This window comes from Heterodontus francisci, chromosome 2 (genome assembly GCF_036365525.1).
Source record: "Heterodontus francisci isolate sHetFra1 chromosome 2, sHetFra1.hap1, whole genome shotgun sequence".
Taxonomy (NCBI): domain Eukaryota; kingdom Metazoa; phylum Chordata; class Chondrichthyes; order Heterodontiformes; family Heterodontidae; genus Heterodontus; species Heterodontus francisci.
In genome coordinates, this window is record NC_090372.1 from 150,775,353 (window position 1) to 150,794,432 (window position 19,080).

The window sequence follows — 19,080 nt, forward strand, 5'->3', positions numbered from 1 at the left end:
CACATCCCCACCTGTCCCTATACTCCCCTACCTATACTAGGGGCAATTTATAATGGCCAATTTACCGATCAACCTGCAAGTCTTTTGGCTGTGGGAGGAAACCGGAGCACCCGGAGGAAACCCACGTAGACACAGGGAGAACTTGCAAACTCCGCACAGGTAGTACCCAGAATTGAACCCGGGTCGCTGGAGCTGTGAGGCTGCGGTGCTAACCACTGCGCCACTGTGGTCCTAATGCTCCTACAAAGGCTTCGCCAGTGGCTGCAGCATGTCTGGTGGAAGGCTGCTGACATTCAGTAGAGGAGACTGCAAATGGCCTTGCAGGCCAACCTCCAGCAACTCTGGGCATACACCACCTCAACATAGGTGGCAACAGACTAGCAGGGCTGGCTAATAGGCAACAGCAAGAGCACTGGTGAAGTGGCAGTGGTGGTAGAAAAAATGCTGTCATCCTGAGAGGACAGCAGGTTCATGCTCCATAGTGCTTCTGCCACTCCAGAGTTGTGCCTTAGCAATATGTCAGAGGACAGGTAGCTGGACTGCTGTGACACCATGCTAGCCCTTTGAACAAGAGTATCTGTAGCTATGATGGCAGCAGTCTGAGCTTGCGTGGCAGCAAACTGAGCTTGTATGAGAGCTGTCTGAGCTTGTTAAGTCAGTAAGCTGACCTAGCATGTCTTCAGTCTGAGATTCCCCTGCAGCACTCACACTTGGGTGATTTCTGCTTGTACTGCAATGGAAGCTGAGAAATCGGTCAGCAGATGCTGCATCATGGCTGGGCCCACAAGTGTTTTCATGGAATGGGCCACCACTTCAACGCTGCAAATGATCAGTTCGAAGCTCTGTGTAAAGCCCTGTGCCAAGTTCATATCAGACTCCTTCATGTTCCTTGACAGTGACTGCAGGCTTTCCAGCAATCCAGCCAATATACCAAGTATTTCTAAGCTTTTGTTTGTACACCACCCCTTGAAAGTCCTTATCTGTGCGCCCTGCAGCAGAACATGTGCGCAATCTCACTCTCCAGTGAACTGGCATCTGTGCTACTCTTGTCCCATGCCCTGGCTGCAGGTCATTAGTGCTGGGTGACTCACCGGGCTGAATTTTATTCGGGTGTGCTCCGCGGTGGCACCCTTTCAACTCAGCGGGATGCCCGCACTTAGCATCCGCCGCAGAGCCCGCGCGATATTACGTGCGGGGGCTCATTAGAATCACGGTGCCGAGCCGCCTCCCCATATTACGTGGGGAGAGGCGAGACATTCGGCGCAGTGAGATAGTTTTTGACAGTAGTGCAACAGGTGCTGGGGCCCTATTTTAAGCACCCCAGCACCTGCTTCCTGACAGCTGTCAAAGAATACTTACCTCACTGCTGAAGAGTGGGGCTGCTGTCAATCTGGCAGCAAAGCAGAAAGTGGTGCAGAAATCCAGCAGATCAGGCAGCATCTGTGGAAAGAGAAGCAGAGTTAACTTGTCCAAGTTCACAGACCTGAAAGTTAACTCTGCTTCTCTCTCCACAGATGCTGCATGACCTGCTGATTGACCCCAACACTTTCCACTTTGCTGCCACATACTTACCCTGCTGTGTCCCAGTGTCCTGTGAAGTTGCGATCCTCCACTCAAGTGTAACATTCCTTCTTGTAGGCGTGCTGCACCTGGGTGAATTATCTTAAATTTGCACATTCAGGACGTGAGACTTAAATAGACCATAAAAAGTATTAGAGATTTATAGAGAACACATTGACACAAGTGGGAATACACGTGTGTCACAGCAATGTAAATACGTCTTTCACTAAACGTTTCTCACCAGCATATGTGTCCTTTTCTCTGTGCAAATGATGTGTGCCAGCTTGCAGCACCAATGTCACATCCCTTTGAACTGTTGGCCTTTCAGGAGAACCAACCTATGCAATATCATTGCCATGCCACCATTACTAATGAGCATCTCCATGGCCTCAGTAACTTGACTTGGACATTGGCTCAGTCAGCTGCTGTCTCTAATGGTTTACACAGGGATGCTGAAGATGTGGACTGGTGCATAGCAGGTGAGTGAGGGTGATATGTGGCTTGCAGAACTCATGTCGGTTCCTATAGAGCAGACAGCCTTTGTCTGAAAAGCCACTTCCGTACATCCCTAGCTCACTGCTAGCCCTGCGTGCAGAGCCTGGGTGCCATCTGCCCTCCCATGCATCTTTCATGTTGCAGGTCCTCAGCATCCTCATAGTCAGAGGAGGAATCCTGTTGACGTCTCCCCTCATCATGCCAGGCCTGGCCCCTATTGGGTGCATAGTTGTACAGAGCAGCAAAGAAAGGAGCTGGCCTTTTAAGCCCATAGTACAGGGCATCACCCTATCCATACAGGCATTGGAGGTGCTATTTCAGCATGCTGATCACCTACTCAATGGTGGGGCATGTAGCTCAGTGGCTGGCTTTATATCTCTCCTCTGCAGCAGTGGTGGGGTCTCTCACTGGTTTCTGGAGCCATGTCTGCAAAGGATAGTCCTTATCTCCAAGAAGCCACCCCTCCATCTGAGCCAGTTCAGTGAACAGCAGTGGCAGGCGGGACTGGCGCAAGACCCAGGTGTCATGGCAGCTGCCTGAGAAGTGGTCACGCATTCGCAGCAAGCATCTGCAGTGATCACACACCAGCTTCACCTAGATTGAGAGGGCTCCTTTAATGGTGACGTCTGCAGGTGGTCGCCTGGCGGGAGGCCTTTTGGTCACATGACTGCAGTCAATGAACATTACAACCTATGGTTCTCCGGCAATGGTGCCAAAACCAATGGCCATCTGGGCCTGACTGTGAGAGTCCGTCCTGAAGCGGACATACTCACTGGCCCTCTGGTGCAGGGCATTGGTGACCTCCCAGATGCAGCGGTGCACTGCTGACTGTGTGACCCCACAAAGGTCTCTGGTGGGCCCCTAAAAAGCTGCAAAGGTGTCAGGTTTGAGAACCACTGCCACTATGAGGAATAAAGGCATGGGATGTCCACCGGAGCCCTTGGGCTGCAGGTCATCCTTGAGCAGGGCACAGAAACGTGTCACCACCCTCTCTACATGAGCAATCGCCTCTGACACTGGTGCTCTGACATCCGATGGCATGTCATATGGGGCCTGTAGATGCACGGCAAACGTAATGGCAAGCTCCCCTGGGGGCTGATGCTCACGACGAGGGAACTCTATGTGGATTGCACCTGCCTATTGGTATTGCCTCTGGCGCATATGGATCCTCATGAGCAGAGGATCACACAATGTAGGATGAGCCATACCTATTTCCATGTGATAAATAAAGTTGAACCCTTCATGTATTCAAAGGTTCCTAACAGGGCAGGGATTGGTGTTGACGGGTACATCAGCTGCTTTCCTGGATCAACTATGTGATGTGCCATGGCATTGCCAATCTTGGCCAACACTCAGAGTGGCAAAACATGACCACATCAAGATCCTACCAGCTGAATTGATTGCCCCCATCATCCATAACACCTTAATGCTTTTGCCCTTTCTGGCCCCCTCCCCACACACAAGGTGCCCAGTGTGCCATTACTCCCTCACAAACACAGAGCGTACAGGCCGAAGGGCCTGTTTCAGTGCTGTATCTCTAAATCTAAATTGTTAACAGAGGGATGGTACATGGTACCTCCCTTCATGCCAGCACAGCTTTCCCTCCAGTAATCCCAGACCCCCTCCCTTTAAGAATGCAGAGTGAGACCCCTGTATATCCCCCCTCCTCCCTCCTCCCTTCCAGTATGCAGAGTGAGACCCCTGCAATGCCCCCCTCCCTCCTCCCTTTAGGAATGCAGAGTGAGACCCCTGAAAAGAGACTTACCTTCTGCCGCGAAACCTTCTGCCTCTGTGGACCCACCGGCTTTTCTAATCATGAATGGGACGGCATGTGACGGCCGCCCTTTCATCGAAAAATCAGTAAGTGTCAATGGAGATGCGGCAGGCTGCATAATCAGCAAAGGCAAGTACCGTTTACCATATGCTAATTGTGGTGCCGCCGCCTTGCAGTGGGGGGGCCACACCAAGGTCCTGCCGCCGGCAATACGCAGCGGGCCCTTCTCGACGTCGCAAGTCAAGGCGGGCCTCTCCCCCACAGCATTTTACCAGCCCCCACAACACAACTCGCGGCGTCGAGGGGCTGGTAAAATTCAGCCCACCACGTGCAGATCCCACCTCTGGGCTGTCCTCTAAAGTATATGTAGTGTCAATATCTGAGCTGGTGGCTGCGAATGTGACAGCGAGTGACAGTATTTCACTTCAGTGCTGCCTTTCAGATCTTCCAGTTCTTGATCTTTCACCACTGTCTGGCCAGGTTTCAGCTCTTGGGTATCTGAAAGGAGAAAGGCACAAGTGTAGACTTGTGGTGAGGGGAGGGATGTGGGGCGGGGGAAGAAAACAAAATGTGCATGCTTACACTATCTGAGCTTGTAAATCAGAAGAGATTGTGGGATGAGGCAGAAATGGGATGTGAGGAGAAGGATTCGGTATGAGAGGATAATCGTCACCTTTGATGCTTTTAGCCTCAGTCATGGCTGTTCCAATAATGGCCAGCACCATCACCTTCATGCGGGTTAGAGCATGCAGACACACCTGCCCCTGTCAGTTAGGTGCTCCTGTTCCGGTCATGTGCCATCATGTCCTTCAAGAGAGAGAGAAGTGCATCACTGAGTGTTTGCATAGTGTGGCTGTCATGACTCATAGTTGCCAGTTTATGCAAGCTCTGAGTTGTGGTTGTGAGGCTTGCAGCAGTGCCAAATATTTGAGGGTAAAGGTGAGGTGAAGCTATGAATGTTTGGTATGAATCATGATTGATAGAGATTGTTGGCAGGCGAGTGATGGGGGGTATGGTGCATTGAGCCTTGTGTGAGGCTAGTGGTGCATTGGTGGAATATGACATTTGAAGATGCATTTATTGACTTTGATCACTGGTCATTGAATTTCTTGTGGCATTGCATTCAGTCCTCAGGGCTAGACTCCTGGTATTGACTGCCACAGCTCTCTGGTCCCACTACCTTCTGAGTGTTTATCTGAAGGGTCTCCTAACCCGATATGGATAGATGACCTCTCTGTTCCTCTGCACCTCCTCTACCATGGCCTCCAGTGCAGTGTCAGAAAATCTTGGAGCCTGCTCTCTGCCATGTTGTGCCATAATTCAGTGTTCTTCTTGCTAAAATTCTCTTCTGTAACCAGTTCCAATGCCTATTCCAGTCAGACTGCACCTCTTCGAGAGGTGCAGGCTGCCTTTAAGTGATGCTAGCTGCCTGCTCCTGGCATGCAGCCAACCAACTGTGCACATAAGCTGCATGTTACAATCAATTAAAACAGCAAATAGCACAAAGTTTGCATGTTGCCTGCGTCGGAAGCAATAGGCCTGAGTCAACTGCACATCTCGATCCCCACAATTGTTTTCTGGTCTTATCGAATTTCACGCCCAGAGGTTTTTCTGGCAAAGCCCACTAATATCTGTGCCCAAAATTCTAATATGCATTCTGAGCAGTGAAGCTCCACGATAAATAAAATTTACTCTCATCAGATTTTCTGTCAGCTTACTTTAAGGTTTACTTGCTATTGCATGGGATGGCATCTAAATATAGCATCCCCATATATTCTAATCAATGCAGACAATGATTACAAGCTTCCTTTCTGAGTGTTTTGCTCTTGTTTAGGTCTTGGACTAGGAAGAGCTAAAAAATCTTTGCCAATGACTTACCTCTTCCTTGGTCCTGTCCATAAACATGTCTTTCTCATAAACTCTTCTCTGGGCAAAAATTGAAGGATTTAGCAAACCAGAAGCAGTTGCTTCATCACCATAGTTAGTCATATCACTGACACGACGAAAGCGAGGGGCTGGCAAGTCAGTTCGTATAGTAGGCACACCATAGGTTCGATAGTCTGTTCAGAATAAAATATTCAGTAATCAAACCAGGATATTCCTATTTTAAACAAAACTAGTTTTTAAACAGCAGGTATATACTTTCCATGCAATGTAACCCAAACATAAATTATAATTCATTTTTCCATTATATGGTTATTGGGTTTTAGTTCAGAATTTTCAGATACAACATGGTATGTTGTTATAGGTTATTCATGATATTACAGCCCTAGATAAAAAAAACAAGCAAAAGCTTTAGTATCAAGGATCTATATGATGAGGCATGTCACACTAAAATCTGAAAAAAAATCTTCATAATTAGAAATATTACATGCTTTTGTTTTTGCAAAGACCTGGAAGGAAACAATTCATAATTATATGTTATGACCAGGTGAGAAAGAGGTCTAGAGGTGTCCTTCAGCCTTCACATGGTCTTATTGTAACAGGATTTAATTTTAAACACACTGTGTTTTGAGCTTCCCCTTGGTAAACCCTTGTTCACCACTTTCCAATTATAAGGCAAAGAAATGAGCATAAACAGGCTTTCTTATATTTAAAGAAGAACAGTGAAATTTTATTAAAACTTAAACTCTAATTCGGTTAACGTCTACAGATACACGCCGCGCCCCACGCTAGCATGCATACGCACATGCAAATAGGGACAGAAAAGAGCAGAAGAAAAATAAATTGGAGAGGTTTGAGGCAATCTCTGAAGAGGGGTTTTTACTGTGCTTCGAACTCGCTGTAGTCCTTGATTGTAGGTAGTCTTGCTTTTCATTGGGGACCAGTATTCTTCTTAACCCTTGTTCACTGTAGGAGACTTTTCTTTCTTGGGGTTCATACGTCTTCAATGGTTTCCGAAGCTGGTGAGAGCGAGATGAGAGCAGACAGGAGAGAGGTGTTCAGTCCAGGAGCAAACAGCTTTCTGAGTTCAAATTCTCTGTGGTAAATTCAAATTGAAAAACTCCAACTGTGTATTAGGCCATCTTAGCAGTTAACCTGGAATGCTAGCTTCTCCACCTTCAACGTCTGGTAATCAAAAGTCCATTGTGGATTAAATTGAAGCAAGAAGTGGTCCCTTTGTCCGTTCCAAGTACCGTCTGTTACTATGCAAATGTCTTTCCAGTCAGGGGCTTGGCAACCCCTTGTAATAGGCCTTCTTTTCTTCCCAGCAGCAATTTTAAGTTTTAATTTTCATGTGGCGAAATAATATGTGCCTCATTCTTGGCAGGTGGGGGCCTGCATGACATATAGTAATTGAATTAAAAACATTATTCTTTCTGGAAAAGACATCCTTCCCATCTTCTTAATTCTCACTTGACATAATCTGAATGGATAAATTTCCACCTTTGGCTCTCCTAGTGCTGATTTTCACACACTGGGAGCATACACCAGGCATCCAGGTGTAAGGCCCCACATTTTTCCATCCATTAAAATTAATGGATGGGGTCTTTTCTCTCAGGAGAAATGGAGGATAATGATGAAACTTGATAGTGATTTTCAAGGGTGAAGAATTTGGATCTGGGAAAGTTCACCAATTGGCCACAAGAACTAAGAGTGTCAAAAAAAATTAAAATTTGCAAGGTGATGAAAGAATTGTGGAACAAATTGCCAGTGGAGGTGTGGAATAGAATGCCAGAGTTTTGAAAAAGGACTGGATGAGTTCCTGTTAGGGAAGGGATGCATGGGTATTAATTTCAGTTACAGTAAGTAAATAAACTGATGAATAATTTGGCACGGTAGGCTAGATGGAAGAATGTACCCGGAATTTCCATGCGAGTTCACTCCATCTCCTGCCCTAGTCCAATGGGAAGATTGGCGGAAACCCTGAAGAAACAGCTTTATTTGCTATTTTGCCATTTCTACAGAGTTTCCACCGATCTTCCATCAATGGTATAGCGGGAGATTGGGAGGACTCAATGGAGATTTTTTCCCACAATACTCTCCTGCGGGTAAAAAAATTCCTATGTTACCATGTGAAAATTGTGGAAGACACTGCATCAGAGATTCTGAAAATAAAAATGTATCCTATATTTTTCTTAGTTTATATATTCTTTTTTGTTTCCTCTTTTTAAAAAAAACCTGTTTATTCATTTATTTTGATTATTGGAGATCTGAAAGGTGTGTGGCATGTCCAAAGGTCACATTAAGTGGAAGTGCTGGTTATACTTGTTTTTACGTGTATTCTCACGTCCCTTTTTCAGTTTAATATTCTTGTCTTTCTTAAGTTTCCTTTTCTTCCAGCCATATTCATTAATAGTACTTTTTACTCAATCATCATAATGTTTCCATGTGTGTTTATGTTCCTGAAACTGATCTCAAAATTAGCAAAATACTGGCTGCACCCTATGATATATTTTTGTGATTCACCGAGCGCCAATGGCACCTGATTATAAAACCAAGAGTCAGGAAATTCAGCACAGAAAACAGCTGTTGGTCCATCTTGCCTATACTGGTGCTAGCTTCGCATCGGAGCTATCTACTTTAATCCAATTCAAAACACTTTGCTTCAGTACTATTCTTCAAGAATTAACTTAATTCCCTTTTAAATGGAGTTACCAATTTCTGCTTCATTAGTCACTTAGTTATAATGCATTCCCATAGTGTAAAAATAATTCCTCTATCCACCGTCTGCTTGACACAAGTACTGACCAGAAATTTATGGTCCTTGTTATCACTTCATTGGCTTGTCAAAACAACCAAAGAAATTTTCACCCCCACCCCTCCCTCCTCCCCCCACCCAACGGAAACTGCATACTTCAATTTTTAAATTGTTAGTTGTGTTCAAGAAAAATACGGTCTATATGCACCTAACCAGTGGTTCTTAAATGAACCACTGGAGGCCATTACCAAAAGAGGTCTATTTTCTAAAAAATATTACCTGAATGTGGAGCTGGGAAGAGCAGCACTGTTCCTCTCAGGTCTGCTGCAGTGATAAAGGCTGATGCAGATCCCCATTCACTTCCCCTGTCTCCTGATCACTTCCCTCCCTCCCTCATGATTGCTTCCTCCCCCTCGCAGGACCTAACTGAAACACAGTGGTCTGAAATTGAAATCCCCAGCGAACATCTGCAGTTTGCCAGTCTCATGTAAACGAGGCACAATATCAGGTGTGCCCCAGACATACCTGTTTTGGCACAGGGATTGTTCTCTGTGCCGAATTTGTATGTTTATTTCTATGCTATGATGTAGAAAGGGGCATTTTTGATTGCTAGGACATTGGGAAAAACTCTGGACCATGAAGTTGAGCTACAAATAGTTAACACATTTAACAGTCACCTCCTGGACATGCTTACTACAGAACAAACAAATTGCATAACATAGAAGGTCCTCTGAGCAGCTGACAGAGGTAAAGGAGCCACCTTGTACCTCAAATGCTCATGTGCTTTGTAATGAAGGGCCTTAGGAACAGAATACATTAGATCAAGGTCTACATAGGGGTTATGTGAATGACAGAAGAGACAGTTATCACATCTGGGGCGGCACAGTGGCGCAGTGGTTAGCACCGCAGCCTCACAGCTCCAGGGACCCGGGTTCGATTCCGGGTACTGCCTGTGTGGAGTTTGCAAGTTCTCCCTGTGTCTGCGTGGGTTTCCTCCGGGTGCTCCGGTTTCCTCCCACAAGCCAAAAGACTTGCAGGTTGATAGGTAAATTGGCCATTACAAATTGTCACTAGTATAGGTAGGTGGTAGGGAAATATAGGGACAGGTGGGGATGTGGTAGGAATATGGGATTAGTGTAGGATTAGTATAAATGGGTGGTTGATGTTCGGCACAGACTCGGTGGGCCGAAGGGCCTGTTTCAGTGCTGTATCTCTAATCTAATCTAATCTATCTAAAGGCTAATTGCCCAGAGTGGATATTTGGGTGACATACATTCTAGAGGGGTCTAGTGAATTGAGAGAGGGAACAAATGTGGGACATGCAGGAAAAGCTACTGGCAAGTTTAAATATTGGTTAAATGTTCAGGATGATGGCTAAGTAGTGAGGTCCATAGACTGGCAAAATGGAGTGAAAGACTGGAGAGTAAGAAAGCACAGCAGAAGTACTGATTGTGGGTCTGGAAGTGACTCTTGTGTCAGAAAACAATCATGTAGCAGTGAAAGAGCTTTCAGTAGTGCAAGAGGGAGATCTCACAGTAGTAGTCCTGACAAAACATAAAAGTACAAGTAAAGGCCAAATCTTGAATAGATTAGACAATGGAATAAAGGCCACAGAACAGTCTCAGAACAGAACTATAATCAGAAGTCCTCAAGCTCATGAAGTTTTGGTAGCTGCCAATAAACTTGAGGATAAACTAATAAGAGAGGCAAAACAAAGGGAGTTAGATAGTTGGAGATAGTTTGGAGTTTATTCTGAAGTACCAGATGAGGGGCAACCAGCCCTGTCACATAAGTGGATTTGTACTGAAAAGTCCTTGCAGGTGGGACTTATAAGGCTAAAGCGAGACTAGTTGCTAGCGGTTTTGACGAGTGAATGGATGATACAGATATTAGAATGGACTCTCCCACAACTGGAAAAGTAATCTTGAAAATCTTTTTAGCTTTTTTGGCCACATATTCATGAGAGTGTAAATCAAATTGACATAAAACTCCCATTTCTGCGGGGCTATACTTTTCAGAGATAAGTGTTTCTGAAACCACTCAAAAAGGCAGCAGATGCAGAAGGAAAACTACAGAAACTAAACAAATGTATCTGTGGCCTGAATGATTCTTCCAGAGTGTGGTATTTTTTCTGTGAGATCTGCTTTGCTGAAAAAAGATTGTGTTCAACTAAAAGCAGATCTCACAATGCTTTATTGGTGTCATAAAGGAAAACTCATGATGCTTGTTGATGATTTCTTATGGGGTGGGACTGCAGAATTTGAGAAATGTGTTATTAATAGGGAATCAGACTTGTGAGGCTTTTAACTTTATTGGTTTAGATATTAAACAAAGTAGGTCTGGAATAACTTCAAGTCAACAATCCTATTTAGAGAGTGTTACTCCAATCCCAATTAATCATACTAGATCCTCATAGAAAAATGATGTTATATCTAAAGAAGAAACAGAGCAATTGTGAAGTTTGATTGGTCAGTTGAACTGGTTGGGCACTCAGCCAAGACCAAATGCTAGTTTTCATGTGTTGGCGTTAGGTAATATGATAAAACACCCTAAACTCAAGAATGTGTTCAGGGCAAATAAAACATTTTTAAAAATTTAACCTGGAGAAATGTGTACTTAAGTTCCCATTCTTAGCTAACCCAAAGAACATAAGGAATTTTAACAATGCTGTACATGCTAATCTCCCTGATGGTTATTCTACTGCAGCTAGTTTTGTAATATTTCTGATGGGTGAGAATGGCAAATGTTACTGTTCAGCTTGGGAAAGTAAGAATATAAAAAGGGTTGTTAAAATTATTTTGACTGCTGAAGCACAGGCTCTTGTGGAAGCAGTAGCTATGGGATTCTATTTGTCAAATATTTTAAGTGAGATTCTGTACAATGAGTGTACCGAAGATAGTATACCCATTGAATGTTATGTAGATAATCGTTCATTGTGGGATAATGTACACTCTACGAAAAGGCTATGATTGACCTTGCTGGCTTGAGAAAATGCTGAAAGGAAAGGAAATCTCTAAAATTAAATGGATGGATGCAAGTCGTCAACTGTATGATTGTTTGACAAAAAGTGTGTATGAATAAATTGTTAGGGGTCCTAGAGGAGGGGCATCTCGCAATGTAATGCTTTGTACAGAATATGGAGGTTTTTCATTAATTTGTTTTGAAATTTTGGCTGTACATATAAACTCTGTTTGTTATTTAGAGAGAGAGGGAATCTGTTAATTGTATATTAATTGTGTTTAATTGTAGGAAGGTGGGGGACATTAATTGGGGATTCACTTCTGCACCTATAATAGACACACAGACTGAAACAGTAGCAATTGGGTTAGGAGGCCTTTGCTTGTAATATGCAACCCTGTAATGCCACAATCACCTAGTTCATGGTTTGTATTAATATTTTAGAGGTCAGTTTTAGTTTTGGGGAATTAAATGTGAAGCTGTAAGAATTTCAAAAGGTTGCAGACCACCCAAGATTTAAAGTTCAAAGATGTCTCCATGAGTGCTGACAGAGACAGAGTTAGAGAGGTGAGAGCCATAAACAGTAGGTGGGATCATTTAGTTGGCAGTTGGAACCAGAAAGTCTAGAAGAGATTGTTCTGTCTTTTTTATCAATATCAATTATTCATGTGGGTATTGGGAATCAAAGTGATGTGTTGGGAGTTGCAGGAAATTAGCTTAAATTGCTATCTGGGACATCCCAAATGTACCATGCTGCTATGGAGATAGATGATGCAGGGGGTGCCTGTTGGTGTTTAGACCTGTGTGCTTGCTAACAGACAAGCAGTTGGCTTTTGGAAAAGCTGTTGATTTCAGACAGGCTGTTGGTCACAAGAAACCTGTTGACTTCAAAAGCAGCTGCATTCAGGAGCAAAGGGGCCATCAGGAACCAGGGGTGTTTCTGTTCGAGCTTGGAAGTCCAAATTCGGGAAGTGTTGGAAGAGAGCTGTAGGATTTGCCTAGCTGGATGCTAGAGGGAGAATCCCTGGGAGATTTAAAACCTCAGTAGATAGCTGAAAAATTAAGGAAATCAAAGTGAATTCCGAAGAACTGTGGTATACTTTGGATTGCTTCCAGGAGAAGTGAACAAACTGCCAAAATCCTGCAACATATTGGGGACTCTTGGGGTGGAAATAATAGTCAACAGGAGCGTTCTGCTAAAATTTAGACTTTCATGTTCTGTTAAGGTTTTAAGTTTAAAATATGTTTCCAAATTTTATTGTTAAGTTAGTAGTGTTTGCTTTGTTCAACTCTTGTACAGTAAAGATTTTTGTTTTAAATGTGAAATTTTGCAGTGTAATTCTTTCAGTAATAACTGGGAATTCGGCCTTTTCTTTTTAAAAGTTAATGGTCCCTAACGGGATGGTAACAGTAAATAAATGCTTGTAAAAGTGCGTAAAAAGATTGGCTCTAGTTCTATCCTTCACCAATTAACTTTCTGGATTATAACTATCTTAACCGAATTTCTAAATTATATGTGGACTATCTACTACTTAAATTATAACTACATAAACCAAAGATTTAATTTAAAGGGGTAGAAATTCATCTCGGGAGGTGGCACAAAATGGCCAGTACTGGACTGGCTGCTCCATTGCAGTCAATGGAATTAAATATCAGGCTGCATATGACTGGCAGCTGATCTAATATCACCGATTTTGTGCTACTGCCCAAGACAAATTTCTACCCCAAAGTGCAGAATACAGATAATGCAAATTCAAGTGTTCAAGGATTAATCTTCACACTATACAATCATATATTCCATACAAAAGCATAGAACTGTTTATTTAAAAAAAAGTCCAGATAAATGAAATTATAGACTTTGGTACACTAACCATCTGGTGAATAACTCCCTACGACTCCGTTGATCAGTGAAGAGGTTGTGCGATAGTGGCCATTAGACCTATCTTCTTTTTTAGTTATAGTTCTGAGTGTCTTGGCTGAGCTTCCAATATCTATTGGTATAATATCTTCAGGTGCTACTAGGCAACTGCCATCTTCATTTACTATTGGGAGAAGTAGTTTCTGTTTAATAAAAGGCCATACAGTTGCTAAAAGTATAATCAACTAACACAAACATCTTGTACCTTTTGTAATAATCTTTTGTTCTAGTTCTCCCAAAGGCATTTTATCTTTCCAATTCAGAAAATTTGCAAACTCCAAGAAGTTAATCGTACCATCCCCTTCAATATCACAGTATTCAATTAATTGGTCTATCAGTTTGGGCTCTAGATTCAAGTTAAACTGTATACAGACATCTCGTAGTTCTTCTCTGTCAATTTTTCCATCACCATTCTGGACAGAAACAAACAAAACAGAAAAAGAAATCAATGCACAGGATTTTAAAAATGGTACAAGTATAATTTTATATAAAAGACAAATTTCCAGGATTACTCTGCTCAATATCTAGCCACATTAATTTTAACATGTGGATTATGATACTGTAGACTAGAAATTGAAGCACTATTCAGAGGCCAACTGTGAGTGACTAAAAATAATTGGGAGTAATAAAGCCTGCTCGTTTTCACATAATTTTACAACATTGTGCTCCTGGCTATCAGAAGCACATATCATGAATTCAAGTGCACATTTGCCATGATATTCCATCCATTCATTTTAATGGGCAAGAACTCCAGGTAGGATTGGGCAGGGACCAGGGGATTGGCGGCACATAGGCGAATTTCCAAACAGGTATTCATGGTAGGTGAAGCTCAGAAATGGAACTTCTACAATTGGCCCCTAGCTTTTGCTGTTTTCAGTTTGGGGATAAAAAGCTGTTTCCCTCAAAGTCCTGCCAGCCACCTGCTCAGCTGTGAACTGCAATGAGGAAACAATTAATAAAGGAGCTAGGAAGGAAGTTAAACAGCAAAGCCTTTGACAAGGTCCCACATGGGAGACTTATCAAGAAAGCAAATGCACATGGGATACAAGGTAACATGATAAGGTGGATTCAAAATTGGCTTAGCTGTAGGAGACAGAGAGTGATGACAGACGGCTATTTTAGTGACTGGAAGCCAGTGTCCAGTGGCATACCACAGGGATCTGTGCTGGGTCCCCTATTGTTTGTCATTTATATAAACGACATAGATGACTATGTCGGGGGTAGGATCAGTAAGTTCGCGGATGACACAAAGATTGGCCGAGTGGTTAACAGTGAGGTGGAGTGTCTTAGGTTACAGGAAGATATAGACGGGATGGTCAAATAGGCAGAAAAGTGGCAGATGGAATTTAACGCTGAAAAGTGTGAGGTGATACGCTTTGGAAGGAGTGATGTGACACGGAAGTATTCAATGAATGGCCTGACACTGGGAAATTCCGAGGAACAAAGGGACCTTGGCGTGTTTGTCCATAGATCTCTGAAGGCAGAAAGGCAGGTTAATAGGGTGGTGAAAAAGGCATATGGGACACTTGCCTTTATCAATCGAGGCATAGATTACAAAAGCAGGGAGGTCATGTTGGAGTTGTACAGAACTTTGGTAAAGCCACAGCTGGAGTACTGTGTGCAATTCTGGTCGCCACATTATAGGAAGGATGTGATTGCATTGGAGGGGGTGCACAGACGATTCACCAGGATGTTGCCTGGGATGGAACATTTAAGCTATAAAGAGAGGTTGGATAGGCTTGGGTTGTTTTCACTGGAGCAGGGAAAACTGAGGGGTGACCTGATCGAGGTGTACAAGATTATGAGGGGCATGGACAGGGTGGATAGGGAGCAGCTGTTCCCCTTAGTTGAAGGGTCGGTTACGAGGGGTCACAAGTTTAAGGTGAGGCGCGGGAGGTTTAAGGGGGATTTGAGGAAGAACTTTTTTACCCAGAGGGTGGTGACGGTCTGGAATGCCCTGCCTGGGAGGGTGGTAGAGGCAGGTTGCCTCACATCCTTTAAAAAGTACCTGGATGAGCACTTGGCACATCATAACATTCAAGGCTATGGGCCAGGTGCTGGCAAATGGGATTAGGTAGACAGGTCAGGCGCAGACTCGATGGGCTGAAGGGCCTCTTCTGCACTGTATTATTCTGTGATTCTGTGACCTCGAAGGTAGTAATCTCTGGATTACTCCCAATGCCATGCGCTAGTGAGAGTAGAAATAAGAAGATGGGAAGGATCAATACGTGGCTTGTGGCATAGTGCTGGAGGGAGGACTTTAGATTCTTGGAACACTGGGACCAGTTCTGGGGCAGGAGGCACCTATTCAAAGGGACGGGTTGCACCTCAACAGGACTGGGACTAATGTGCTCGCGGGGAGGTCCACTAGTGTAACCAGTGGATATGTGGACATGGGTTACACCTCTACCAAAAAGGAAACTAGGTATGGCCTTGGCATTGTCACTTCCTAATAAAAATAAAATCAGAAGTCAAGTGTTTTTTGAACCAGATGCTCATCAGTTGGATACTCGTGAAGGGTTGGATCTTCTATTAGGAATTTTGGATGAAATTTACAAAAAGATGACCTATTGAATGCGTATGAGGCATGGTCAGACTTTGATAGATTTTGGAAAACAGATGGTTATTCAATGGAGGAATATATCATGGACTTTAACAGACTGTATAGAAGATTGAGGAAATTCAATTTGGAGATCCCTGGTTCAGTGCTAGCTTTTAAATTGCGAGATTGTTCTAGGGTGTCGCATATTGACAGGCTCATGGTTCGAAAAGATGCAGGTGTGATTGATGGAGAGTATACGAGGATAATAGAAGAAATTTGTGAAAAGTGAGAGGTTTGTAAAAAGTATCGGAGGACACCATCACGTCAGTCTTCCATTGGCATGTGACTTTAACGAGGTAATAGCCATGAATTTAAAGATATGGGACAAAGACAAGAATATTTTCATTCTACATTTTATAGACCTAGATTTAGTCTTTCTACAATAATAAATAGTAAGGACAAAAGGGTGATTATAGACAAAATGGATAGGGACTGGGCTTTGTGAAAGGAATCATGCAGTGGTTGATGAAATGTTACATAAAATCTTGGCTAACCAGCCAACCTGCAAGTTGACAACTGCCCTGGCATGGGTGGCTCATGCGAAGAATTCACTTCAGATGGTTGGAGGATATAGTCCCTACCAACTGGTTGACGGGAGGAATCCCAAATTGCCTTCTGTACTGTGCGACGGTCCTCCTGCTCTAGAAGGTAATACAATTAGTTCAATCTTTTTCTACACATTTGAATGCTTCACATGCAGGGAGTGGGCTTTCATCAAGGCTGAGGTATCTGAGAAAATTCGTAGAGCTCTGAAGCATTGTATAAGGCCATCTGAGGCGGAATTTAGTTCAGGAGATTTTGTCTATTATAAAAGAGAGGGCCATAGGGAATGGAAGGGCTCTGGTAAGGTAATCGGTCAGGATTGTAAAATAGTAGTTATCAAGCATGGAAATCAAACTGTTAAGGTTGATTCTTCATGATTAATCGAGGTTGATTACAAAATCTCAGAATCCGAGCAGCTGATAGAGGGAAAAGAGGCACCTTGTACCTCGAATACTCATGTGTTTTGTGATGAAGGTCCTGAGGCACAGGTAGATCAAGAGTTGGATAGTAATGAGGCTCAGGAAAGAGCTATCGCATCCAAAGGCCAATTGTCGCGAGTAGGTACTAGGGTGACATATATTCCAGAGGGGTCTGGTAAATGGAGGGATGCGATAATTTTGGGGCGTGTGGGAAAATCTACAGGCAAGTTTAAATATTGGTTAAATGTTCAAGAGAGTGGCCAAGAAGCCAGAGCCATGGACTGGCAGAATGGGGTGAAAGAGTGGAGGTAAGAAAGCACAGTGCAAGTTTTGATGGTGGGTCAGGAAGTGACTCTTGCGTAAGGAAGTAATCACATACTGGAGAAAGTTCCTCCATCAAACTGCGAGGGAGATCTTCTAACAGTAGTTCCGAAAGACATCAAAGTGCTAATAGAGGCCGTAATATGAACAGATTCCACAATGAAAAGAAGGCTAGAGAACAGTCTCAAATAGAACTAGAAGCAGAAGTCCTCATGATCATGAAGTTTTAGTGGCTGCCAATAAACTTGAGGATAAACTAATAAACTAAACTCAGGAGGACATGCCAGGAGCAGCACCAGGCATACCTCAAAATGAGGTGTCAACCTAGTGAAGCTACAACATTGGACTATCTGTGTGCCAAACTGCGTAAGCAGCATGCGATAGACAGAGCTAAGCGATCCCATAACCAAAGGATCAGATCTAAGCTCTGCAGCCATGAATGGTGGTGGACAATGAAACAACTAACTGGAGGAGGTGGCTCCAGAAATATCCCCATCCTCAATAATGGGGGAGCCCAACACATCAGTGCGAAAGATAAGGCTGAGGCATTTGCAACAATCTTCAGCCAGAAGTGCCGAGTTGATGATCCATCTCGGCCTCCTCCTGAAGTCCCCAGCATCACAAATGCCAGTCTTCAGCCAATCCAATTCACTCCACATGATATCGAATAACAGCTGAAAGCACTGGATACTGCAAAGGCTATGGGCTCTGACAACATTCCGGCAATAGTACTGAAGACCTGTGCTCCAGAACTAGCCACGTCCCTAGCCAAGCTGTTCCAGTACAGCAACAAAATTGGCATCTACCCGCAATGTGGAAAATTGCCCAGGTATGTCCTGCACATAAAAACAGGACAAGTGCAACCCGGCCAATTTCCACCCCATCAGTCTACTCTCAATCTCAGCTGTGGTGGGGGAAGGGCAGTAAACTGATCAAAGTTACTTTAAATAATGCAAAAAAACAGCCAGAGATAGAAGTTGGGCATTAAGTTATAACCTGTGTAGTCCAGAGCAGAAGTGTCTTCTTGATGTCGAGAAGTCTCGGAATTTGAAATCAAGTTTGAGAGAGATCTAGATATTTCCAGATCTTTTCCACAACTAACAGATCAAAAATGAGCAGCAGATTATAGGCAGCAGCAGAGTCTTGTGGTTTATTGCCATGTATCCAGCACAGAAACGTGGTCTTGATGTCCAAGGCAAGTCCAGGAATTTGACGCCAGATTTGAGAGAAAATCCACGTCCAGGTCTTTTCCATATCTTTACCAGAGCTCACAAGGTAAGGTCAGGATGGGGTGTGAACTAATAGAAAGAGGCCATTTAAACTAACAGTTAACTTAAAGTTTAGGATAAATGCACCCACTGTTAGAAAAAGGGTACTTAAACAGCAGAAGAGAGGATTTAGGGGGAGAAAGAGCAACGGATGGCAGCAGATGGCCTCGGATAGATATGCATAGTGAGCAGCTCCCTCGGGAGCCAACTGCCCAGGAGCCATCTTGAATTCAAAAAATAAACTGAAGCCAATATTTTCCCACTGCATGTTTAGGACATCTGGTCCAAAGTGCTTTGATTTCCTGCAAAAAGATACACTTTCTAGCACCTAATCCAACTTTTTGCCTTGGATTTTACATACAGTCTCTCTAGTCCTGATGGTCTCCAGATAGCTCCAACTCAAAGCCTGTCCTCATAACTAAGAACTGTAAGATTACGTATCATTCGAGTCACCTTGCTTCAATGGCCACAGCAACTCTAGAGTAATCTTGAAATAAAAATGGGAAACAAAACTACTACTTATTGCAACCAGGTAACTAATTGCTGCTAAAGATTGAATAAGACTGAGTACTAGTTGTGC

The 19,080-nt window shown here is 43.6% G+C and overlaps 1 protein-coding gene across 1 annotated transcript in view; it reads right to left on the bottom strand.

Moving 5' to 3' along the window:
• efhb (EF-hand domain family, member B) overlaps nt 1-19,080 on the bottom strand; it is a 115,319-nt gene that overhangs the window by 8,497 nt on the left and 87,742 nt on the right. The window contains exons 10-12 of the mRNA XM_068051454.1: nt 13,553-13,760; nt 13,301-13,471; nt 5,708-5,889 (exon numbers count right to left, since the gene is read on the bottom strand). Of these exons, the coding sequence (XP_067907555.1) occupies nt 5,708-5,889; nt 13,301-13,471; nt 13,553-13,760 (561 nt within the window). The remainder of the gene's footprint in view (nt 1-5,707; nt 5,890-13,300; nt 13,472-13,552; nt 13,761-19,080) is intronic.